A 26072-nucleotide genomic window follows, 5' to 3' on the forward strand; every position below is an offset into this window, starting at 1 on the left:
TCTCTCTTTCTCTTTCTTTTTCTTCCTCTTTCTCTCTCTCTCTCTCTCTCTCTCTCTGACTCTCTGTTTCTGTCTTTGTGTCTGACTGTCTCACTCTATCACTGCCAGATGCTCCAATAACTTCTGCTTTCCATTCTCTTGACTAGATTGTCAATTTGGCTGATACCAAACTGCGCTTGATTATTTATATGAAGCTCCGATTTTGATTTCAGCAGGGCCTTCACATCACTGACCTTGGTGTTTTCTAACCCCACCTCACCCCACACCACTGTCGTGCCCCCTTGTAGCCTCCTCACTTCCCTATTGGTATCAGTACCAAGGATGGTCTGTGGCTCACTACTTGGAAAATTCTGCGGATCCTGAACTGCAACTGGGCAAATAATTTCACCTCTTATTCCATTGGCGCACTGGAATTGGAAGAATTTTTCTGAATATCAGTAATTCATAACCAGTAGAAAAATATTATATGTAACTTTTTTTTGCTAAGTTCTAAAGGTTAGCTGTTTGCAAAAAAAAACTACAATGGATTCTAGAAACTTGTCAACTTCATTCTGCTGTATCTAACTAACCAAACATGTGTCAGCTTGGATTTCTATCCTGTATTTATGCTCAATCCTGAATATCTATGATCCAGCTTTTGCTTTGAAATTGCTCTCAATGAGTTTGTAGACTTGCTTGCCGAGCAGGTGTGTTTGATTGCAGACATTTCATCATCCTGCTAGGTAACATCGTCAGTGTGCCTCGTCCACAGCCCGAGCTACAAATCTTCTCAAACTTTAAATCGTTCTCAGTGCTTTACATAAGTGCGAAATGGCTCCTATTAAAGTCATCAGATGACTGCTCCTGTTCCAATACAACAGGAGACAGTTAACTCCTGTTCTTTCGGAATTAATTTGTTCATTTTTGAAATCTTTACTTATTAGTAGTTCCTGAAAGCATGTTATGCTTGGTCAGATTCACAGGGTGTAGCATTGCCAATTGATATCTCAGCTTGCAGACTGTAGTGTAAATGTCATTCCCTATATGTTTACAGTCCTTGCAGCTGTTGTGTATGATGAATACTGGCAGCTGCTGGAACTGCAAGGCAAGCTTAAAATAGCTGCACCATGTAAAATGTTACAGAAAACCTACCTCAACTTAATATACCCCTTCAAAAGCCCTCTGAATAGAGGTCAAATTGCAGCTGCTTCTGACATTCGAGTGGTTAAAAAATAGTTCAAAGGATCAGTCACCAGGAGTCCATCTATAGTAAACTGATTTGAAGTATGATTGATTTAATTAGTAAGCAATAGATGGCTCAGACTATACTTCAGCTGTCAACATCATCATTTTCTGTGTTTATGTGAAACTTGTATTAATGAATGAGGTGGAGCTGATCCATTATTATATATGTGACATACACAAATGGATCATTTCATTTTGGTTCAGGAATAGGATTTTTAAAATAATAAACAACAATGGGATTTAACTAAAATGATGGGACCATGAATTGAATATCATTCAACTGGGTGTAGAGACCACGGTGCTGAATTGCTTTGTGCCTGTGGCTTCCAATATTTGTGTTTGGGCAGTGTGACTCAGAATTTTGACAAATATGAACTGATGAGAAAAGGCCAGTATAGATTTGTAAAGAATAAAAGCCATATATAAAAAAATCTAGTTAAGTCTTTGAGACAAATAACACAGCTTGGTAAATAAAATTTACCTGTGTTTTTTTTTCCCCGAGTGTGATCCCGTGAGCATTTTAAACATTTCCCTTTGGTATTGTTTCAATCACAATTTTCTTAAGATTAGGATGGAACTTGTAAGGAAGTTAATTACAGTATCCAATGCCAAAAATATTCACTTTCAGTTTTAAAACTAAATATGACAGTTTAAAATAATGTAGCTCTCCATGTAGTTACTGAATCTTGCAGCAGCGTTCCTGAGATAAAATGAGTCAATCAGAATTTAAAGCCCTGCAAATATTTGCCTTTTTTGTTTTTTATATTTGTTCTTGTAGTGTCTATCATTCCTGGAAGGTTTATTTAATCATAGAGATTTCCCTCAAGATGATAGGTCCAATATCTGCTAAACTTAACAGATCTGGGAATTTGTTATCCATTATGTTAAACAGTTAGGTGGCGTGCTACAGTAATCCACACACGTTGTGTAAGCTGTGGAGTTATGTTGATACTTTGAAATCACAAAAGACAGGTCTGTCCGAAATAAGTGTTTGTTGAATTGAACTGCTGTTTCAGTCCCTTCCTACCAGAACTACATGTGTGCAGCTACACCATCTCTGATGTAATCCATCAGAAAGGAGCTCACTACCAACCACCAACTTCTCAAGGCAATTAAGGATGAATATCCACACATGATAGGTGTACTATCTGGTAAAATTAACAGATCTGGGAACTTGTAAGTCGTTACGTGAAAGTGTTAGGATACATGCTTTAGTAAACCACATATCATGTAAACTGTGCAGTTGTGGTGATACTTTGAAATCATGATGTAGATAGTCGAAAGAAACTTATTGCAGTCTGTGAAAATGACTTTGTCATTGATGACATCAGCCTTTGCCACTGCTAATGCAAATCTATAGGGATTGCAAATCTGAAATTGCTGACATTGTAATTTTGGAGATTATAGTATCAAGCAAGGAAAGATTTTGCTTTTCTGTAGAAAATGCTGTTTTAATATGTAAACTTTCTGAAAAAGATAGAATTTCCTATGTATTTAAATGTAGTCATATTTATGAAGATCTTGTTACTTTCTGCTAAAGGTACACTACAGGAGCTGATCTCTCATACAGTAGTGCATTGGGCCCAAGAAGCCTACATCCAGAACCCAGAACTTGTGCGTTTGATGTTCAGCTTGCTCCACAGACAGTATGATGGTGTTGGTGAGCTTATCCGTGCTATGCCTAAGGCATACGTCATTAATGCTACATCTGTGGAGGACACAATGAATTTGCTAGAATGCCTGGGCCAGATCCGTTCACTGCTTATTGTCCAAATGGGTCCAGAGGAAGAGAGGCTCATGATTCAGAGCATTGGGTATGTGGTAAGAAATTGGTACATCAAATTATATCGATCTATTTCTGTGCAGCATATTCATTCAGCCCAAGCAGTCCTTGCATCTCATTCTCTTCTAATGGATATAGGTTTGCCATTTTTGTGTCGTCCTTGTAAATCGCTTCTGCAAACTCTGCATTGCCTTTTTTTATAAAGTGATATGGTGAAAGTAACTGCATACAGTACTCCAAGTGTTATTGCCAAGGTCCAAATTTAGCATTTTTGTACTCAATTTTGGATAGAAATAAACTCCATGATATGATTGGCTTTCTTATGGCTTCATTAACCATTATCACTATCTTCAGCAATTTTCATATTGTACTCCCAGATCTCTTTGCTCCTGTATTCTGTTTATTTGACTATTACTAAGTAATATGTAAACTATTTCTCCTCCCAAACTGTGGTACCTTACATTTACCCATGTGGAAATTCTTTTGCCAATTATAGGTCTGTTGGAAAAATTTGTTACTGTCCTCTTGCAAATTGTTGCAGATGTTTCCATTCCCAATTACTTACTTCAGAGTTTAAATCGTTAATAAAAGCTGTGAACAACAGTGGATCCAACACCGATCTCTATGGAACACCATTTCCCATAGTGGCTACTCTTCACCTCTGTTCTGGTGTCTGCCTTGCTACATAGTCATGCTGTTGGTTCCCTGGCTGAGCATTCACTGACTTTATTTATTAGCTTACTGTGTGGTGTACCTCAAGTCTTTTGAAAATTTAGATATAGTCCAATATATCTTTATCCTTGTACGCTCTCTGGAACTTTTGAAAAAAATTCAAATGAGGTTGGTCAATCAAGACTTTTTCTTTCAAAATCTGTTCTGAATGTTCATTCTTAAATTTTTGGTTTCTAAATTTTATATTCTGTTTTCTTCTTTAATAGGGATCCCTTTATCTTTCTTACAGCTGATATTAAATTTGCTGGACTGCCTGTGTTCCAGCACTGTGCCATGTACTAATGAATTATTAAATACATATAATAATGCTTATGGTATTCCTTCCCAAATTCTTTTATTTTGTTATTACTAAATGCATTAATTAAATTTACATCTGAGCCTTGAGTATTTATCTGAGAATGTAATAGGGACAATTTTAGTTTCCAAAGCAGGTGTATTGTGGAAAGGTGTAAAGTTAAGCATTATAAATATTAAAATCAGAACCCTGTTTGCCCACATTGAGTTTTAACGCAGAGCAGATTCCACTTAAGAGGTGCTTGATCGTAAAATCTTTTCAAAGGCTATGTGTCTCCATTTTATGTGCGTTTATTTTTCTTCCTACCTAGGCTGGGTTTCTTGGATATTGAGAAATATGGCTGGTAATAGAAAATAAATAAAACAATAAAATTAGGTCATAAAATAACATAGCATAGAGGGAGATCATTTCGTCTATTGAGTCTGCATGACTCTTTCATAAAGCTATCTAGTTCTCCATTCTGTCTTGCTCTTTCCATGTATTCCTGCAGTTTGTTCTTCAAATATTGCCCAACTTCTTTGTGAAAGTGCATTCCAAACCCTAATCATTTGCATAGAAAAGTTGTCATCTCACCATGGATCCGTGCTGTACCACATGAGCCACCCCAACCAGTTCTCTACAGTCCTGGCCCGAACGATCCACAATAATATCCATCTGGTCTGGGACCTGATTCACTTTTCCCAGAGGACTGATCTATCGCATGCCTTTCTGACCCTTGATCAGAAGAAGGCAGTCATTAGACTTGATCATGAGTATCTATCAGAACTCTGCAAGCTTTGTGGTTCAGTGTGCAGTTTGTTGCCTGGATCCAACATCTGTACACTGCTGCAGAGTGTCTGATTTAAAGTTAACTGGTCCCTGATGGTGTCCCTTCACTTTGGGAGGGGGGTGCATTAGGGCTGCCTCTTGCCTGTGTGCAGACCCTTTCCTATGCCTCTTGCTGAGGAGGTTCTCGGGAGTGGCTCTGTGTGACCTGGGCACAGGGTGATTCTTTTAGCCTATACTGATGATGTGCTCCTCATGTTCACTGACCCAGGATGGATATGTGAGTGCCAGGCAGTGTATTTGGCCATGTCTTCCACCAGCATCAACTGGGCCAAATGGTCCAAACTCCTAGTCGGTCTGTGTCAGGTAGATTCCTTGCTGGAGATGTTACGGGGGTTCAGCTGAAACATTACCCATCTCCTCTACGTGGGGGTCTATTTTAGCCCAACTGAGGAATCCTGGCTGGCGAATTGACAGGAACTGGAGGCCAGTCTCACCTTGCTTAGACTCCTGGACAGGACTGCTCCAAGTGCTATCTTAGAGTTGAGTGCTGGTCACAAACTAGCTGGTAGCCTCCATGCTGTGGTACCAGCTGGTCTCTTTGACCTCCTCCTCTCCTGGTTTTGTCACAAAACTCCAAAAGAGGCTGATTCACTTCTGGGACAAGGAGGTGCACTGGGTTGCTGCAGAGTTTCAGAGTCTCCCTGATAAGAATGGCAGTCAGTCTCTCGTGTGCCTCTGCACCCAGGTGGTGATTCTCCGCCTTTGGACCCTGCAGTGATAACTTTCTGTGAGTGTCCTCCCATGTGGCGCACCTTGGCAATGTATCTCTTCCACTTGCTGCCTGACCTGATTTACAACACGTTCATAGCTCCTGTTTGTAGACTGCGAGAGTCTTCGGGTCTCCCACAAGACACTGCCTGTCTTTTACCAGGACCTAATCGATGTCTAGAATGTGGTCAACTCATGCCGTGTCTATCTACTGTCAGGAGTAGCTGCTGCTCAGGAATCCACTCCTGCATCATCACGGGTTCGAGTGGCTGGCAGAGACGAGTTAGGGAATTGCTATATGGCGGAGGCCCGGGCTGGATGTTGCAGCAGGAATTGGCAAATGGTAGCAGTGCTTAACCAGCTTGTGGCCGATGCCATCTGTCGCCTGAAAGCAGCAGTGCTTGGATCTGACATTATGTACGACTTGGAGGATGCTCACCTGTGCAGTGGGAACCTGTCTGCATGTACCTCTGCTCGGATGGTATTTCACATCTGCCCTAGGTTCCTGAATCTCCCTCAGGAGCCCTCACCCCACATCCTGAGCTGTCTCATGGGAATACCCTAAGTATCCTTCCACCCGGCACAGAGATGCCCTTCGTACAGACTGCTGCTGCACACCATTCACTTTGACTCCTTCATCCACCAACCAGACACGCTCTGGTGTGGATCCCCAATGGAGGGCTGTCTATGCAGGAATTCTCCCACTTTCCCTCCGGATATGGGGTCAAGGGCGTTTTCCAAAGCAGGCCATGTAACCATTGATTGCAATGATCCATGGACTTCCAGCACACCTGTTTATTTTGCGGTGCTGTGTGGAGTCCATGGGTCAAGTATATATTGGGTTGTAACCGATTACACTCCCTCTTTAATTATTTTAAAAATCTTCTGTTGTGCTTTTGATTGGCCTTCAGCCCCACCTCCTGATCATTGGGCACGGGGTGTGGAGGGATGTGGGCAAATCAGACGTCGTCCTCATGGGTCTGCTCCTTGGCTTGGCCAAGTTGGCTATTAACAGAGATAGTAAGAACTGCAGATGCTGGAGTCCAAGATAACACAATGTGGAGCTGGAGGAACACAGCAGACCAGGCAGCATCAGAGGAGCAGGAAAGGGTCCCGACCCGAAACATCAACTTTCCTGCTCCTCTGATGCTGCCTGAACTGTTGTTTCTCCAGCTCTACACTTGGCTATTAACAGATCTAGTTTGTGGGCTGTGGAGTTGGTCATATCTGCATATTATATGCCTGTCTTCTGCAGCTAATTTCATGCCAAGGTGTCCTTGGAGATGGAGCACCAGTGTCCACCAGTACTTTTGATGCCTTCAGAGAGAGCCGGGCACCGCAAGGGAATTATTTCCCCTTCAGTGCAATTTTGATTTAGCCACTCCCACCCTATTTCTCCCTCACCTTTTAACGTTTGTATTATTATCAACGGGCTTTGCATGGAAAGTATTCATTTGGAAACACGGGTGATTTACTGGTGGTAATTCATAGAAGGAAAGAAAACACAATGATTTGATGATAGGAAAATAAAATATTTCAGTGAAAAGAATTTCACCTTATTTTAAACAAGAGCAGAAATTGCTGGAGAAATTTAGCAGGTCTGGCAGCTTCTGCAGAGAGAAAGCAAAGTCACCGTTTTGGATCCAGTGACCTTTCTTCAGAACTGTTCTGAAACATTAAGTGTATTTTCTCTCCACAGATGCTGCCAGACCTGCCAAGTTGCTCCAGTAATTTCTGATTTTGTTTCGAATTTCCAGCATCCTCAGTTCTTGTTTATTGTTCACTTCACTTTATTTTACTTCATTTAAACCCTTAATGAATTTAAAGGCCTCTGTGCAATCTTATCTACCCTCCTCCGTTGTTGAAAGAACAACTGAGTTTTTCCAGGCTATCCAGTATTCCCTCAAACCTGGAACCTATTCCAGTAAATTTCTACTGTATGCTCCCTAAAACTATGTAAAGGATAGTGCTGGGAATTGGATTCCAGCTCTTGCTGAATAGTTTTGGAGGTGCAGGAGCTTTTCCCCAAAGTGAATCACCTGGCAACTCTGACCAACATGATCACTGGTTTACAACCTTTTGTCTGCCATGATTTTAGAAATCCACCCACATCTACAGCCATTTTAAAATGTACTGATGCTGTTAGTTATTCATGTAACACAGCAGTTTATTTAATGAAGTTTTATCTTTGTCTTTGCAGAAACATTATGAACAATAAAGTCTTCTATCAACATCCAAACTTAATGCGTGCTTTGGGCATGCATGAAACTGTAATGGAAGTAATGGTGAATGTATTGGGAGGTGGTGATTCAAAGGTATCCACACGTATTAAACTGTAAATTTTAAGTTTTATTCATTCATGTAATATGGGTGTTACCCACTAGGCCAGGACCAGGCAATTAGAGTCATTGATATTGCTGTAGGCCTGGAGTCACATGTAAGCCAGACCAGGTAAGGATGGCAGATTTCCTTCTCTACAGACTGCTGGTGAATTGGATGAGTTTTTACAACATGACATGAAGGTTGGTAGAGTAGTGGACAGTGTGAAGGGTGTTGTAGGTTACAACAGGACATTGACAGGATGCAGAGCTGGGCAAAGAAGTGGCAGATGGAATTCAACCCAGAAAAGTGTGAAGTGATTCATTTTGGAAGGTCGAATTTGAATGCAGAATACAGGGTTAATGGCAGGATTCTCGGCAGTGTGGAGGAACAGAGGGATCTTGGTGTCCACGTCCATAGATCCCTCAAAATTGCTACACAAGTTGATAGGGTTGTAAAAAAGGCATATAGTGTGTTGGCTTTCATTGGCAGGGGAATTGAGTTTAAGAGCTGTGAAGTTATGCTGCAGCTGTATAAAACTCTGGTTAGACCACACTTGGAATATTGTGTTCAGTTCTGGTCACCTCATTATAGGAAAGATGTGAAAGCTTTAGAGAGGGTGCAGAGGAGATTTACCAGAATGCTGCCTGGACTGGCAGGCAGGTCTTATGAGGAAAGGTTAAGGGAGCTAGGGCTTTTTTCATTGGAGCGATGAAGGATGAGAGGTGACTTGATAGAGGTGTACAAGTTGGTGAGAGGCATAGATAGAGTGGATAGTCAGAGACTTCTTCCCAGAGTGGAAATGACTATTACAAGGGCACATAATTTTAAGGTGATTGGAGGAAGGTATAGGGGAGATGTCAGAGTTAGGTTCTTCACACAGAGTGATGGGTGTATGGAATGCGCTGCCGGCAGTGGTAGTGGAGTCAGATACTTTAGAGATTTTTAAGCAACTCTTGGATAGGCACATGGAGGATAGTAAAATGTAGGGTATGCAGGGGAGATTGATCTTAGTAGGATAATAGGTCGACACAACATCATGGGCCAAAGGGCCTGTACGGTGCTGTACTGTTCTATCTACTAACAATTCGTGGTTACATGGCCACCACTTTATTCCAAATTTGCATCTGCTGTATTTTGCTTTTATCATAGCAGTATTTTATATTTGTTTAAAGTATGTTAGACAGAATCTACCACCAGATGCTTATGACTTTCTGGGGCACTGAGTTCATGTTGATCCAAATTAGAAATACATTGCTACATCTTAAATATTGCTGATAGAACTGCTTTCAAAACTTTTTTGTAGACGTGCAACCTTCACAGAACTCTCCCATCCTAGTACTCTTACCTTGCAACAGCATTACTGCTGACAGGTTACTTATTTCAAATAGTTCAAGATCCTCATGAAAACAAATCGGGGGAATTTTGAATGAACACAAAGTGTGGGTGTGTTGGTGTTCTAAGTTAGAATTTTATAATTTTGTGACCAAGAACTATAACCAGCACCTTTAATTCTCTCAGCAGATTTGGGGATGTTATAAAATGGTTTGATATTGCTCACATTTTGCACCTTACACATCCTTCAGAATGCAGTGCAAACTTTTGAAAAGCAATTAGACATTGCTTTTTATTCTTTCTACTTCATTGTCTAATTTTATTGCATGTTCTAATCTCTATAGTCCCTTCTTTAATTTTCCTGCTCACTTTTGATTTCTCTTGGTTTTATTTTAGTCCCTGTCCTGTTTAATGGTTAACCTAATTTTTAGAATATTAATCAGTAAATCACTGTTGCCTTAATTGATGAATTAGAAGATGTTCTAAAATCCCAAATGGATGGTGGTTTTGTGATTCTACTTCTACAGTAACTTTTAAAATGAGAGTACAGGAAGTTCGTTTACAAGTGCTGATAGGACTCTTTTTAAAAAAAAAAAATTGCCACAGTTGAAGTCGCCACTTTTAAATAGCGTATTAATAAAATACGAAAGCTCGCAGGCCTGACAAATAATTTGTATAACATTAGACATTTCCAACTGGCAACTGATAATTCTTCAAATCGGGTGTTTGTGCTGGGTGTTTCCCAAGATTTCCTTCCTGCAGGTGTCACTTTCTTTTGTGAGCACCAGATTGTGGAAATGTCTTTTTTATTTTCTACAGCTGCTCCTTATAGACTGCATAAGTGGCATTAAATGCACTGTATAAAGTACAGCTACATTCTTCTGTTTTGTTTATGGAAAAAGAAAAGAAGAGAAAAATAATTATTCTAATCATCGATATCACAAATTGCTAACAACGTGCAGGTCACTGGTAATGAGTAATGTACATTATGGTCCCACAAATAGCAAATAGGACTAATAACCTAATTATGTATATCTTGGTTGTTGTCAGGTACGGCATAATTGCATTAAGCAGGATAATTTAAAGGTCTTTGCTATTCTTTGAATAGTTCCATGTAATCTTTTGCATTTATACTGACAAAGGGACATCAGTGGCATTGTTGATACATATAACTCCAAAGCTATGATTGTTAAACTCAATTATCCTTCACTTTTTAATGAATGTTTATTATGATAGTAGCATGTGCATGTAAATGACTTTTATAAATATGAAACCTGCTCATTAAGCTTTCACTGAGATACATATACCCTGTTTTTGTAGGAGATACGGTTTCCCAGGATGGTTACAAATTGCTGCCGTTTCCTGTGCTATTTCTGTCGCATCAGTCGCCAGAATCAGAGAGCTATGTTTGACCATTTAAGCTACCTACTAGATAATAGTGGTATTGGGCTCGGTAAGTAACTGGTGCTGAAAGATAATGGCGACTGCTACTGTCACGTGTAGAAAAATGACTGACTTCTACAAAGGCATATTTCATGTCAGAAAATGTTCAATCTGTTTAACTGGCAAATTCAAATTTCAGATGCTACATTTATGATTTGCTTCTTTTTCATAAAATTTAGTGATTTCATACAGCTCCCTTTCATCCTTTGGGAACATTTTGAACTACAAATCAGTGAAACTAATTTTGTTCAAACTATTACTTGGTCGAGGCTGGCTTTTATTTTTGTTGTACCGTATTAGCATTCTGATTTAAGTTTTCAAATTCTTTCAAAAACGAATGCTTTCCAATGACTAATGTGTTGCTTTTTAGCAATGCAATAACTTCTCCAGCATTTACTCAAATGGCCCACTGTAACCTGTTCGTTTTGTAGGGCATTCTGCAATCAAGAATCTTCATCTGATTTTTAGGATTACATGGTTTCTCCAACAAGACCATCTCACTGAACTATATGTAGCATTCTGGAAAAGGAATGGCATAATTACATTGGGGATTACATCTGTTATCAAGTAAACTCTGCACCAGACGTATGTTTTCTGGTGGTTACCTTTCCTGTTGCTGAGATGCCTCCTGATGGCACTGATTATGACTATTCAGCTGGAATTGAAAAACTGTCCTTAACTGAGTCCTCCAGGGGCCTACTGACAACCATTTCTCACCGTCACCCTAACTCCTCAGCACATGAACTCATAAGGCCAGATTTTCACCTTGTAGGTGGGATTCAGGGTGAGATGAGGGATTGGGAATTCTCCTGATTCTACAATCCCACCTCCATCCTAGAAGTGCTCACCAACAAATTTTTCAACCCAAGGAAGTGTAAATTGTCTCCCTACTTCAGAAAGTGCACTGAAGGCGGCAAGGGGGCAAGAAACTTAGAAGGAACATTCAGAGGGCATGGAAGAGGGTGTACATGGAGGGTTGAGAGCTGACCAGAAGTGAACAGAACTAGGCTGATGTTCCAGTAACTGGATTTGGGACTTCTAACCTTACGAACTGACCTGCAGCCTGTCTCTGTTGCAGCGTTGTGTCTGCCTTCCGAGGCAGCAGGCTAAACTCCAATCCATCTCGGTATGAAAACAAAATACACAAGCTCTTTGATGACTAAGATGAGATTGTAGAGTCAGGAAAGTATTCAACTTCTAATACTAATGCCCTTAATGGATGACTGGTTCCTAAGTTACTATATAGACTGCTGTGATCCCAACTCTAATCTTTGCAGTACTCCATTCATTACAATGTGCTGGTTCAAATATGATTTATTTATCACTACTTTCCTCCCTTCTGTCCATTAACTAGACCCCCACAAATCATAGAACATAGAACAGTACAGCACAGCCCACGATGTTGTGCTGACCTATTATCCTACTTTAAGATCAAACTACCCTGCATGCCCTACATTTTACTATCATCCATGTTCCTATCCAAGAGTCGCTTAAATGTCCCTAATGTATCTGACTCCACTACCACCGCTGGTAGAGCATTCCATGCACCCACCACTCTGTGTAAAGAACCTACTTCTGACATCTCCCCTATACCTTCCTCCAGCTGCCTTAAAATTATACCCCCCCGTAATAGTCATTTTCGCTCTGGGAAAAAATCTCTGCCTAAGCTCTCTTTCTATGCTTGTCATCATCTTGTACACCTCTATCAAGTCACGTCTCATCCGTCTTCGCTCCAATGAGTAAAGCCCTATCTCCTTCAACCTTCCTCATAAGGTCTGCCCTCCAGTCCAGGCAGCATTCTGGTAAATCTCCTCTGCACCCTTTCTAAAGCTTCCACATCCTTCCTATAATGAGGCGACAAGAGCTGAACACAATATTCCAAGTGTGTTCTAACCAGGGTTTTATAAAGCTGCAGCATAACCTCACAGCTCTTAAACTCAATTCCCATGCCAATGAAAGCCAACACACCATATGCCTTCTTAACAACCCTATCAACTTGGGTAGCAACTTTGAGGGATCTATGGATGTGGACCCCAAGATCCCTCTGTTCATCCACACTGCCAAGAATCCTGCCATTAACCCTTTATTCTGCATTCAAATTCGACCTTCCAAAATGAATCACTTCACACTTTTCTGGGTTGAATTCCATCTGCCACTTCTTTGCCCAGCTCTGCATCCTGTCAATGTCCTGTTGCAACCTACAACAGCCCTCCACTCTATCCACAACTCCACCAACCATCATGTCATCGGCAAACTTACTAACCCACCCTTCCACTTCCTCATCCAAGTCATTTATAAAGATCACAAAGAGCAGAGGTCCCAGAACAGATCCCTGCAGAACACCACTGGTCACCGAGCTCCAGGCTGAATACTTTCCATCTACTGCCACCCTCTGTCTTCTATTGGACAGCCAATTCCGCATCCAGTTGATATATTGCTCATAACCGTGTTGATATATTGCTCAAAAGTCTATTAACCCTAACTTAGTGCAATAATTATTTACCGTTATAGTTCTCTCCAATGGTTTCTAATACTAATTTAATAGGATATCATACACATTCTCTTAGCTCAATTGGTTAGTCAGCAGGTTTGCAATGCAGAGTGGTGCCAAAGTGTATGTTCAATTCCTAAACCAGCTGATGTTACCATGAAAGACTCTCTTTCTCAGCCTCTAAAGCACCACCAATCATCCCTCTGTAATGTGGGAGCAGCCCAATGGTCTGATAAATCTGGTGACTTTACCTTTTCCTCTCCCTTGCAAAAGACAAGAAAAATACCACACAAGCAAAAGAATTAAAATGACTTGGTCAGATTTATTTACAGGCTAGGTGGTAAATAGAACCAGTTAGATGTACTAAGATATCAAAAAAGCGTACCATTGATATTTTCCTAATCACCCTGTTCAGATATGTTTTTCACACCTCTGGAGCAGGTGGACTTGAACCCAGGCCTTTAGCTCAGAGGTGGAGACACTACCACTGTGCCACAAGAGCCCTAAGAACATACTATAGTAAAACATTAATTGTGTTATCCGTTCACAAAAAGATAATATATCCACTTGAGAGTGCTTTTAAACCCTTGTGAGCAATGGAAATTCTTGAAGTTGAAGTTGTTGACTTAAAGCATGTCATAGCTGGATAGGGAAATTTTGGTTCAGCTCCCTTACGAGAATACAAAGCTAAGAAACAGCATGGCATGTCTTTAACACTACAGTTGTTTCCTGAAATTAAGCAAATAGACTGACAATTGAACAGATTTTGTGCCTTGTGAGCTGAGTTGTTAATGTCTTGAGTATTGTTGCTTCTTCCATTAGCTTCCCTTAAATGGCCAAATCAACATTTAAAGAAGTTATTCCACTGCCTTCGTATATGCAAATTAACACCTCTAATAATCAATTCCAGCCAACAAACCACCTCTTCATCCAATTGAACAAAGATATTAAAACAACCAAAAAAAATCATAGAGTATGTTGGAACAAAACCTGCTGGAAAAACTCGGTAGCTCAAGCAACATCTATGGAAAGAAACGGTTAACACTTAATTTGATGACCTTTCACCAAGTTACATTGGATATGATACTTATGTGATGGTATGCAGTCACCTTTGTGCAGGGCTTATCACAAAGCAATTTCACCACAGAATAATGGGATTTTCCAATTATTCAAACTATCTGACATCAACTGAAATAAATAGGGAAATCTTTATTTTTGCTAGTGTTAATTAATCTCTGTGTTATGCAGTAACTCCTCCAAATGTATGTAATTCATGGTGATGTACTTAATGCGAAATGGAAATAATAGCCATGATTAAGTTCAAAATTTTTGACTAACTGTCTTAAAGATGCGGATAAACACAGATCCTCAGTAGACCCATTATATATTAGTGACTAAAGAAAGGAAAAATAGGAGAGTAGTTTGTTTTTAAACCTTGATGGATTAGCATTCACCCCTCTCCACTAATAGATCATACATTTCCTCTACCCTGTTTGTGGTGGTGCTGGTGGGTGGGGGGCAACGTGGCAGTGGAGAGAATTGCTAGGTGTCCCTGTTTTTACCTGGTAAAAATTATTTTCCTGATGATGCATTTGTGCCAAGTAAGGATGCCACATTTAAAACCTTGGACGTATTACATGTAATTGACTATATACATACTCATTTTAGCCACCTTTAATTTATAAATGAGATATCTAAATAGTGGCAGACTATACTAAAAAAACAGATAGCACAATGTGGAGCTGGAGGAACACAGCAGGCCAGGCAGCATCAGAGGAGCGGGAAAGTTGATGTTTTGGGTTTGGACCCTTCTTCAGCATTTCTGAAGAAGGGTCTCGACCCAAAACGCCAACTTTCCTGTTCCTCTGATGCTGCCTGGCCTGCTGTGTTCCTCCAGCTCCACACTTTGTTATCTTGGACTCCCACATCCGCAGTTCTTGCTATCTGTGTACTAAAAAACACTTGTTTTATTTGCACCATGCTGGCAAACTACTTTTTCCAACAAATGTAACATATGCTTCTGCAGCTGCAAGCTTTGATTTAGTAAGAGAGTTTGTTGATCAAGGATTCTTTGCACCTCTCGATTTGTTTCTTCCACGGCTGCACTGATTTTCTTTTGTTCTTCCAGCATTGATTCCATTAGTCTTATACGCTTCTTATGTAAGTCAGCGTTTGATGTTTTCCTCTTTTTAATTGGTTGTGATTCATATCTGTAATGATAAAATGGAGATGCAAAGTACTTATCTATAAAGTATGCATTAAATTATAGGTTCACTGCTTAATTTATAACTGCTTGTTCATGTATTCCAAGCTGATGCCATCAAAACTAATTTCTAGGGGTTTGGGCATCACTGACTGACTGACTGTGCTAACATTCGTTGCCCATTCCTAATTGCCCTTGAGCTTACTGGCTTGCTAGACTATTTTAGAGGCAGTTGAGATGCAAGAACATTGTAGTGGGGCTGGAGTCACCTTGTAGATAGAGACTAGGCAAGGACAGCAGATTTACTTTCCTAAAGGACTCTCATGAACCTGATTGTAAAGACCAACAATAGATAGTGTTTACATGTTCTCCATTAAACTTACTTTTACTTCCAGGGTTTTTAAAATTTAAGTTTACTTACATTTAAATTTCACCATCTGCCATGGTGAGTTTCCAACCCTAGATAAAAACAACCTCAAAACATTAGATGGGACTCTGTATGGCTAATTCGGTGTGTTACGACCCGGAGAGACAGACAGTGGAATCAAATCCTCCCTACCTCTGTGTTCATAACACAGAAAAACTAAAACCTTCAATAACTCTTTAAAAATTGACCCAATGGTATCTAACCAGACTTTTTGAATAACTAGTACCAGACTTTGTGAATAATCACTACTAGACGCCAGGTTTATAGCATTAACAAGGATTTAACAATTTAATAGTACAGAAGCTTTAGCCGAGCAGTTAAAACGCAGCATAATTAATTATAATGCCTAAATTTCAGACCCTGTTTCTATAATTCTAGCCCCTCTCTCACACAAAGACAGACAGACAAACAAACAAACACAGTTAAGGGATAAATCAAAAGGGAATAATAAATGGGATGTAACTGACCATTTTACTGAAGCAAACTCCATGATCTGTGACATCACTGGCATATGGGATTATATCTTGGTTTCTGACAACACAGATGCATGCAGATAGCTTCTAGTAGGCTCCGAGGAATGTTCATTTAATTCTTATAACTGAGATTCTAGTGTCTCAGAGCGGCACGGTGGCTCAGTGATTAGCACTGCTGCCTCATAGCACCGTGGACTTGGGCTCAATTCCACCCTTGGGCTGTCTATGTGAAGTTTGCACATTCTCTCCATGCCTACGTGGGTTTCCTCCAGGTGCTTCAGTTTCTTCTAACAGTCCAAAGATGTGCAGGTTAGGTGGATTGGCCATGCTAAATTGCCCATAGTGTCCAGGGATGTGCAGGCTAGGTGGATTAGCCGTGGGAGGTACAGGGTTACAGGTGTAGGGTGTGGGGGGTGGGATGCTGTTCAGAGTGTTGGTGTGGATTCGATGGGCTGAATGGCCTGCTTCCACACTCTGAGAATTCTGTGCTTCTCTGAACTTTTAACAAGTTGATTGATGAGAGGACAATCACAGAGCAATCAAAGCTCAATCCTATAGCTTTTGCAGGTTAAATGGATTGTCCATGCTGTCATGTGACAGTTTGGGATCCTTTTAACTTAAGCACAGTTGAAAAACCGTTCCAAACTCTGGTGTCTCCCTGCCAGACTGACCGTATCCTCTCAAGGTCCCAGTTAACCCTCAACATGTGCCAACTGCTTGAGCGTAACTTGCTGGAACCAATTCCCAGGTACTGACCGTGTAATGACCAAACATTTGCAATCTACTTAAGCTTACTGCCACTCTGGAGTCAAAGCATCTCTGGCGAACTTTCTTTTAAAGAAGAAACAACTTTCAATTAACTTTTAGGCCTGGTCTCAAAAACAAATAACAGCTTGTTTGTTCTTTTGGTTTCACAGTCCAAAGGTCACTTTTCAGCTCTTAGCTCATACTTCACAGCTCCAAAACCAAAAATTGATTTAAAAAAATAAAATATTGAAAAGAATCAATGAGAATTGTAACAAGTGACATTAGCGCTATGCCATTGCCTCTCCAATGTAAAAGCAGGACTGTTGGTGATATGTTAAATTGTTGCATAATTGAAATCACTTCAATAGAAAATATGGCAATGGAAGAAAACTTCAGTAAAGATACCTGAACCAATTTTGAACTCTTGGCCACCTGCTATTTGGTGGGCATCATTACAAAATCATTTGCAATTTGCCGGATGAAATGGTGTTTGACTCTGGCCTGGAAACTGATAGATTCAAATCCAGCCCATCCTGGAATAAACATCTTTTCTTTGCTGGCTGGAGAAGAGTTTTGCAGCTGAACTCAAGCTTTCGGTATTTATTTTTTCCTTAACAATGTGCCAGGAATCTCCCACACTATCACATCACAGCAAAGAGAATTAAAAATATACACAGTGAACCTTATTGTCACCGTGCAGATCTGACCAACAAAGGGAGTTGAGGGTTATTGTGGGGGTGGGGGTGCCAAGCAGGGATGGTAGTCAAGGCCTGGATCAGCCATGATCTTATTCAATGATGAAGCAAGTTCAAGGGGCCAAACAACCTGAGTCTGTTGGTAATTCTTCTGATAATGATCTTATCATGATGTACCTTTGCTTGTTGCCATTTTTCTTTCTTTCCCAAAAATATGCTACATTCGAACGTTTTTGCAAATCACTATCAGGGAAAAAAAATAAAAACCAAAAACTTGAGTTCAGCTGCAAACTTCTCCAGCCAGCAAAGCAAAATATTTTGAATAAAATATAATAAAATTAAACTTTCCTTCATAGAGCTTTTCCACTCTACAGTACCTCAATACAATTACAGTACTCCCTCAGTCCAGAGACGTACAAGTTAGGTGGATTGGCAATGCTAAATTACCCATAGTGTTCAGGGATGTGTAGGTTAGTTGTGTTAACCACGCAAAATGCAGGGTTACAGGGATAGGGAAGGTTCATGGATCTCTTCAGAGGGTTGGTGTGGACCTGTTGGGCCAAATAGCCTGTTTCCACACTGTAGGGATTCTGCGGAACTACTCTTGGTATTTACATTGTACACTCCATTTCAAGCATTCAACCCAAGGGCAAAACATTTCAAATTGGCAGTTAGGAAGGCAAATACGATGTTAACATTGATTTCTAAAGGGCTAGAATAACTGTCTGGAGCAGACATGTACTGCTGAGGCTGTAAGGTCTTGGTCAGGCCAACTTTGGAATATTGTGATTGGTTTTGTACCCTGTATCTGAGGAAGGATATGCTAACCTTGGAGGGGTTCCAGAGGATGCCCACAAGAAAGATTCCAGAGGTGTCATATGAGCAGTGGTTGAGAACTCTGGGTCTGTACTTAATTGAGTTTAGAATCAATGGGGGGGGTGATCTCACTGAAATACTGAGGGACCTGGATAGAGTGGACGTGGAGAAGATGTTTCCACTAATAAGAGAGACTAGGACCTGAGGGCACAGCTTCAGAGTGAAGGGTTGATCCTTTAGAACTGAGATGAGGAGGAATTTCGTAAGTCAGAGGGTGGCTAATCTGCAGAACTCATTGCTACAGAGGGCCGTGGAGGCCAAGTCATTGAGTGTGTTTAAGACAGAGATTCTTGATCGGTAAGGGAATCAAAGAGCGCACGAAAATGATATTGCGAAACATCATCCATGATTAAATGGCAGAGCAGACTTGATGGGCTGAATGACCTAATTCTGCTACTATGTTTTGCGCTCTTATGGCCTTGGCCCCATTAACAGTCTGGCAATCTCTTGCGCTACTCAGCAGCAATCCTGCTATGTCATCACAGGCATTTGTGATTAATCATTCAATATAGCCCTATAAATCTGAATGCATATGAAATTAACCTAACTCACCTTCCCATGTTAGGGTACAGTAATAGAAGAAAATAAGGAAAGAGGTCTGGTTTCACTGGACTGACAGTTGTAGACAACAAGGGAGAAATTAGTTTTAAGATTCTTCTTTAATCCATGTGCCTTGCAAATTTGTAATATCAAAATAATCTCATACTCATCCACGAAAAATGGAAAAAGTACCTCAAGCCTTGTGAGGTCGCAGTTTCACTGATTTAAGTGAAAAATGGCTAAGATCCAATTTTAGATCACTTCAAAGAACAGCCATAACACGTATTTCTCTATTCTCTCATCTAAAGTTTAAATGCCTGAATTGTAGTGTGGGTTATAAATATTTTTTTATTAAATCCTTTTATCAAAATAAAATTATAAATAGACTGAGGCTGACAAGACTGAGGTCAGGAAGGGAATTAACCATTTTGTAAAACCAGGGAAAGCAAGATAATGTGACTAAATAATGTTCCACAATCTGTTTAAGAATTGCTTGTTTCCTGTTAGAAATCATGAACTCCTAGGGAAGAGTTAAATGAATACAGACTGGATTAAATATTCAAGAAAGATTTAGAGAAATTGAAAGTTAAACAGTGATTGGATTAAGTGGGTTAGTCCTGAAATGAGAGAGACAGACCCACAAATTGGCCTATCCAGAGTCCATACCATAAATATGAATATCTGATGCAATGGACAAAAATGGCCTTCCATACTCCTGTTTTTATGTTCTAGGTTAAACACTTTTTCACTCAGATATTAATTCAGTTACCAGATTCAGTTTAGTTTTACTTTATCTTGTGTGCGGTAAATAATAATGCTAAATTCGGTAACATCTCATGTTCCATAAAACATTCCTAAAATTATTGGTCAAATTTGCAATGCATTTTCATTTTTGTGAAAAATATTAATGACAACATGAGAACTGTTAAACAGGCATAAATGTAAATTTAGTTAATTGCATTAGGCTTATTATGAATACATGGAGATGAATTGTAAAAATGTGTATGTTCTTTGAGAGAATTTTTGTCAGCTGGCAGTTAGGATTGGGAATTTAGGAATACTGGCATCAAATAACATTAGTTCAAAGAATTTCCATTTAGGAATTAAGTTTAGTCCTCCAGTTTTGACTATTGGATTGTTTTCTACTCAAATTACTTGTCAGCCTGCTTTGCAAAATTCTCCAGAGGAGGAGAGAAACATGGGTGAAGGGAGTGTTAGGGGAAATTAACAATTAGAAAATATATTAGTAGATTTTAAGACTGCTATTTATTCTGCTGAGTACAATTAAATTTTATTACTAGTTTAACCAAATGCAAATAATGTTTGCCAGGCAGAATTCTTTTAGCAACAATTGAAAATGCAAGTGACCAGTTATCTCTAGGGTCCATAGGTATTGGTTGAGAGTAAAGCCTAAGAGACCCAAGTTACCTTACTTTCAATTTAACCTGTAATACACTATATTTGTCTCACCTGAGTTGTGAAGAATGAAAACTGGATGAATTTTCCATGAGCTCAGATTCACAAGAACTTCCCTCGGATATCAAGACATCATCAGATACGTTTGGAAGTGAAGTTTGTTTTTGCGGGGATGAAGGAGCTTCTGATTTGGAAACTGAAGGAATCTGTAGTACACTGTCAGATATATTGACTTCATCCTGTCCAGGGAACTGAGCAAGCATCCTGTGGATAGCTTCATAATATGGCCAATACGAAGATGAGGCAACATTTCCACATGTAGCTTTGAGTTTTCTAATTGAAAGATGAGATATTAATTTGAAACAATTATAACTGAGGAAACAAACAAGTTTAGTACTGTACTTTCACTAATTATAATGGACTGTTGCATCACAGTTACAAGGTGGAAACATTACTGATTCATATGTTGAGAGAAAACCAACCTCTCCCTGAGAAAAAAGGGTTTCAGAATGAGTTGCACAATGGAAATTAACTGTAACTGTTCATGAATTTTAAGTGGAATTTTGTCACTTTATAGCTGTAGACAGTATAAAGAAATAGCCATTTCTGATTCAACGCATATGTTTGACATTTTTTGAAATCTGCATAAATGACTCTGATAAATCAATAACATTTTTTGCATGACATGCAGAGGTAAATAACATATGCTGCAATAAGCACCAGGTCAGAATAATTGATGTGACAATCTGCTTAATATTTTGACCTGTCATAAAAGAAATATCTTTGGTTATATTGCAGAGTCATGCTTGGATAAATTTGATTTCTCAAAATTAGAATTCATGGAGTAAGGAGACCCAACCCTACATCGTGTCAGGAGCAGAAGCCTGACATTAACTCTGGCTGATTGGCTGCTTACTAGCTCTTGGAATGCTTGAAAGCTCAGAAGCTGCCACCTGCAATTACAGGAAAGGGAGTCAGAGATGGTTCTGTGTTATGGTCCCCATGGACACTAAAAACCTTTGAAAAGAAATTAACTTGTCAGCAACCAATAAAAATAGCTAAAGGACAAGATTTTCTATTTTAAGCTTTTTAATCCAACTAACAAACTAAAATCAGCCTTCATTGCATATTGCATTAATTGCCTAACAAACTAAAGAAAACGATCTTTTACATTAACAAACTAACTCAATCAAGATGTGCATTATAATTTCTTGCCTGTACACTGCACGTCTGACAGGTTTGTATTATAAGAGCAAGTCCAGAATAACTCCCAGTTCTTCATTAGGCTTTCTTCACTTTGCCACACTAGGTCGAAACTTCCAGTGCCCTGTGACAGTCTTGGCACTAAGCCTGAATATTTCAGACCTGACTTTAAGCAGCACAGCCCACCTCAGTGTGCCCTTTTTCTTAAATCTCCAAACATCATGTTGATTCTGTCCCCTTTCTTTGGAACAGAAAACATGTCTGCATATTTGCATAGTTATTCTGTTTGGTTTCTGACACAAAACAGTCTTTTTCTGCTTTTCACAACAGTATCTGCTTTGCTTTCCCCACAATAGTATCTACTTTGTCTCTTTTTCTGTGTTTTTAAAAAAAACTATACTGGTTGTGAAAATTGTCACTTGATTTTAACAGGTTTCTGTTTGTTTCTTTCCCATGACAACCAGATCACATAGTTATATCTCTGGGCAGAGGCTTGTAGTATAACCTCACCATCCTCTTTTCCAGAACTTTTGTTTCCCCTTAAGTTAGAGGGGACATTTTAATTCATAACCATTTTCTAAACCCCAACATTCATAACACAATTGTTAGCATTAGTTCACATCCAGTTACTCAGATAATACTGATTTTCTTAATTGATTTCCTGCTGTTATTTTCCCAGCTGGAGTTTTATTACTGGACTAAAATTTGGCTTGATAGATCATATTTTGTTTGTATTCAGGTTTAATAAGGTGATCTTACACTGAACCATAAGCGTGCCATATAGCAGTTTTGTGTTTTATGAGTAAAGCAATTCCATAAAAGAAACAAAAAAACAAAATTAAATAAGCCAAACTATGTACCTGTTTAGAGTGTTTTAAACATATGGTCAAAAATATAATCCAAAAAGAATCATTCTCCAGTACTCTCACCAGAGAGAATCTCCTCATCTAACACCTCTATATGCTTAATTTAACTGTGCCCTCAACTCCCAGTCAGGAGAATCGGATAGCTTCTTTCTGGAGCCATTATTCATTTGAGTTTGTACTTTCTCAAGTTCAACTTACCTCTTTGGGGTTTACCCAAACACTTCTGGTCTGAAACTATTACTACATTTCTCATTCTGGGGTGTTTTTTAAAAATTATATCTAAACTATCTTCATCCTTTCTTGGGAACAACTGCTTTACATATCCATCTTCAGCAAAGAACACTGCAGAGCTGCCTTAACCTAAAACTAAAACTGAAAGGTTTCTCTCTGTTTCCCCTTGAGCTTCAAACAAGGCCAAAATCTTCAACCAGAAAGTCTAATGTTCTACACTGTGCACTTTATTCACTCGTAAACTCTCCCAATGTAAACAAAAAAAACCTTAGTTCTTGGGGACTATCAGTCTCAAACTGTTCTTAAAAGAAAAAAACACTATAACTACAGAAATACTTACAAATTAATCAATAAACCCCTTGAGAGAGAGAGAGACACACACACACAATCTGATATACCACCAGATTAAAATTGTAATATTCAAACTCAAATAAATAATACAAATAAGTATATCATGTACCTTGCATTACACAACTAGAGTACCAAATTGTAAAGGGTAAGTGCATAAACATCTTGAAATTTGTGGATTTCTATTGACTATCTTAGTAAAAGAACAAAAGGAGATGTCATCTAATATTCCAAAGTATGTGGAATTACTATATTAAGACTATAGCCAAAATTTTTTTTTTAAAAATCAGACCCTTATGGAGGAGGTATGCGTCTGTATCTTCATTGTATCAATAACTCAAACAACGGTCATTAAAGCTTTTTTATCTGGTGTATAGGGAACTCTAATGAAAATTTACCTCTAAGAACGAGAGTCTCACCCTAGCCTTGGGACATTACAGAATGATTAAGCACAATCTTAGCACAAAAGGAGGCCACTTTAGTCCATTCTACATAGCAGTGCAAGCTGTATATCAGAGCTGACTTATTGCAATCCCATTTGCCTAGCCAATTCCACAGATGAGTATTCTTCTTCAAATGTTTAGTTCTGTCTTAAATGCTATAACTAACACAGCTTGTATGGCCACTAAGCAATGTACTGGTGAGGGGTATGATGAAATTCTCTCCACTTGTCTGTGTGAGTGCAGTTCCAACAATATTTCAGAAGCTCAGCGTTGTCCAAAACTTTATGTAGAGCAATCTAATCAGTTCCGTTGCACCACTCTATCCCTGTAGACCTGCAGGTTTATTTGCTTCAGGTGCCCATTCAATTTTCTTTTCAATTCACTGATCGTTTCTGTTTTCACCATCCTTGTTGGCAGATGATTCCAGGATACATAGACTAGGCCTAAGGAACCTAATTTAATAGCAAATTGCAGTGAAGTAATTTGCATTGTTTTCTTTTCCCTTCTCGCCTCCTCATCTCAATAAATAGGCAACTCATTTTGGGGAAAAGATTTTTACTGTTTCTGATTCCATTCAATATTTAAACGGTCACATTCCTTGAATTGGCTATTGAGTGCACTGGGCATCCAATTCAAGGCCATTGGACTATCTTTCAAAGCTGGAGCTCCTACAGCTCTGAAAGAGCAGCAGTATGCCATTTTGAGTATGAGAGGATGCTTCCACCATTAGGCACCAACAGCAACTTATAAATTTTTCAATCAAAAATATGACTGCAGCTGCTGGGTTACCATCCTGAAGGATCAGATATGTGGGGAGGACCTCTTAATATTCTGTGGAATGCTGTCCCCGATGCTGCTGGACAACTACCTTAAGGCAGCTGGCCTATTGCCAATTCTGCAAGACTCCTGAAGGGTGATGGAATAATTCTAATTGATCTCTGATAACTGAAATGCCATTGATGTATCCTTAATTGGCACTTGGGTAGCCCTTCAGGTTCTGACCCTGGGAAAATGACCTAGGGTGGGCTGGCTGAATGGACAGATCCTAACACTTGCCTACCTCTAGCTGTACTGCCCTCATGGTGGAGTGAAAAATTCTAACCCAACTATCAAATAGTATCGGAGCTCAAGACACACAATTTTTCCATTTGGTCGTCAAATAATGAGCTGCTTGATTCAACAGATTACCAGTTAAACAATTTGACTAATAAAGTTAGGGAACACAAAGACAGAACCTCTTAATCCAGTGAGTACTGAAGATGAATTCGACCAAAAAATGTGTTTACAGTCTATATATTTAAATCTGCATTGTGGATCCTTGATTTAAGCCACAGTCTGGCTAAATGTCTTCCTAACTCTTGCATTACATGCAAAGTTTTGTAGATGCTTTAATGTAAAAAGGGCACTTATCATTTTGTAGAGAGATTGATTTATTTATAACATTAATGAACATACTGTATTACTACAAAAAATAAGACCATCAAAGAACGAAGAAGTTGAGGTTTAATCATATTTTACAATTCATATGTAGTGCTTACCTGTACTGAAAGGTCAAATTAGTAACTTTGGTTCTGATTTGGTCCTTATCACGACTTATCCCAGTAGCTTCAAAAAATTCTTCAGCTATTTTTTCATATACTTTTGCATTTCTCTTGGCTGTTCGGAGGTCTGATAAATATTCATTCCATATACGTATCAGAGCACTTGTCTCAACCTCGGTCCAGTTGCTTGATCTCTTAGGTTTCTCAATCTGAGCAGCTGAATTGCTGCTGCCACTGTTACAAGCTGCCATTTTGGGAAAACATCAACATATCGTGAGAGGAAGGTTTAAACATCTTATCTCTGAGAGTTCATGACTGATGACTAATTGAAAAGCTTTTAGATTCTGGCAAGCTTTTCTAAAACCTTTTTAGAAAACATTCAAAAGGTTTTAGATAAAAGGGTTGGTGATGAATGACTAACACAAGTTCTTTCAAGTGAAAGCGTTCAGATGAAAGCTTCTAGAATAGTACTGTCTGTCAAGGATGCAGGATTTTGGCATTCTGTACTGTATTTAAATACTTAAAGCTTTTTGAGCTGGTGCCTGTTAGCTCTTGCAGTAAAGTGGCTGTTGCCAAGGTAACATTGTATCAGTAATGGTCTAGCTGATGATGCTACTTTGCCTAAAAGCTTTTAATTGGCTCTCCCTATGTATTGAGGGTTGCTCTTTAATTCTAAAAGCTCTCAGTTGAAACCTCTGAATTAACCATCTGTCGGAAGTGTTAATTAATGTGATTAAGAGCTGAAAGCCTGAAATAGATTTATTCCATGTGACTAGCTACATTGTCCTCCCTTTCAGTCATTGTCAACAGAAAAATACTGTAATTTAGCTTCACAAAATGCTATTCTCATGGACTTCCGTATTTGAAATGTTGATTGAATTTTACAACATATGGTGCCTACATGC

At 39.2% G+C, this 26072-nt stretch overlaps 2 protein-coding genes across 2 annotated transcripts in view; one reads left to right on the forward strand and one right to left on the reverse strand.

Annotated features, from left to right (window-relative positions):
• LOC109927309 (ryanodine receptor 1-like) overlaps positions 1–26072 on the forward strand; it is a 380829-nt gene that overhangs the window by 156437 nt on the left and 198320 nt on the right. The window contains exons 40-42 of the mRNA XM_048618232.1: positions 2765–3038; positions 7771–7885; positions 10545–10677. Of these exons, the coding sequence (XP_048474189.1) occupies positions 2765–3038; positions 7771–7885; positions 10545–10677 (522 nt within the window). The remainder of the gene's footprint in view (positions 1–2764; positions 3039–7770; positions 7886–10544; positions 10678–26072) is intronic.
• msantd1 (Myb/SANT-like DNA-binding domain containing 1) lies at positions 15084–25629 on the reverse strand. The gene is made up of 3 exons (XM_048618369.1): positions 25165–25629; positions 20590–20868; positions 15084–15368 (listed from the first exon to the last, which is right to left on the reverse strand). The coding sequence occupies exons 1-3, from the start codon at positions 25416–25418 to the stop codon at positions 15110–15112; spliced, it is 792 nt and encodes a 263-aa protein (XP_048474326.1). The 5' UTR covers positions 25419–25629; the 3' UTR covers positions 15084–15109.

Source organism: Rhincodon typus, chromosome 39, assembly GCF_021869965.1.
Source record: "Rhincodon typus isolate 14 chromosome 39, sRhiTyp1.1, whole genome shotgun sequence".
Taxonomy (NCBI): Eukaryota; Metazoa; Chordata; class Chondrichthyes; order Orectolobiformes; family Rhincodontidae; genus Rhincodon; species Rhincodon typus.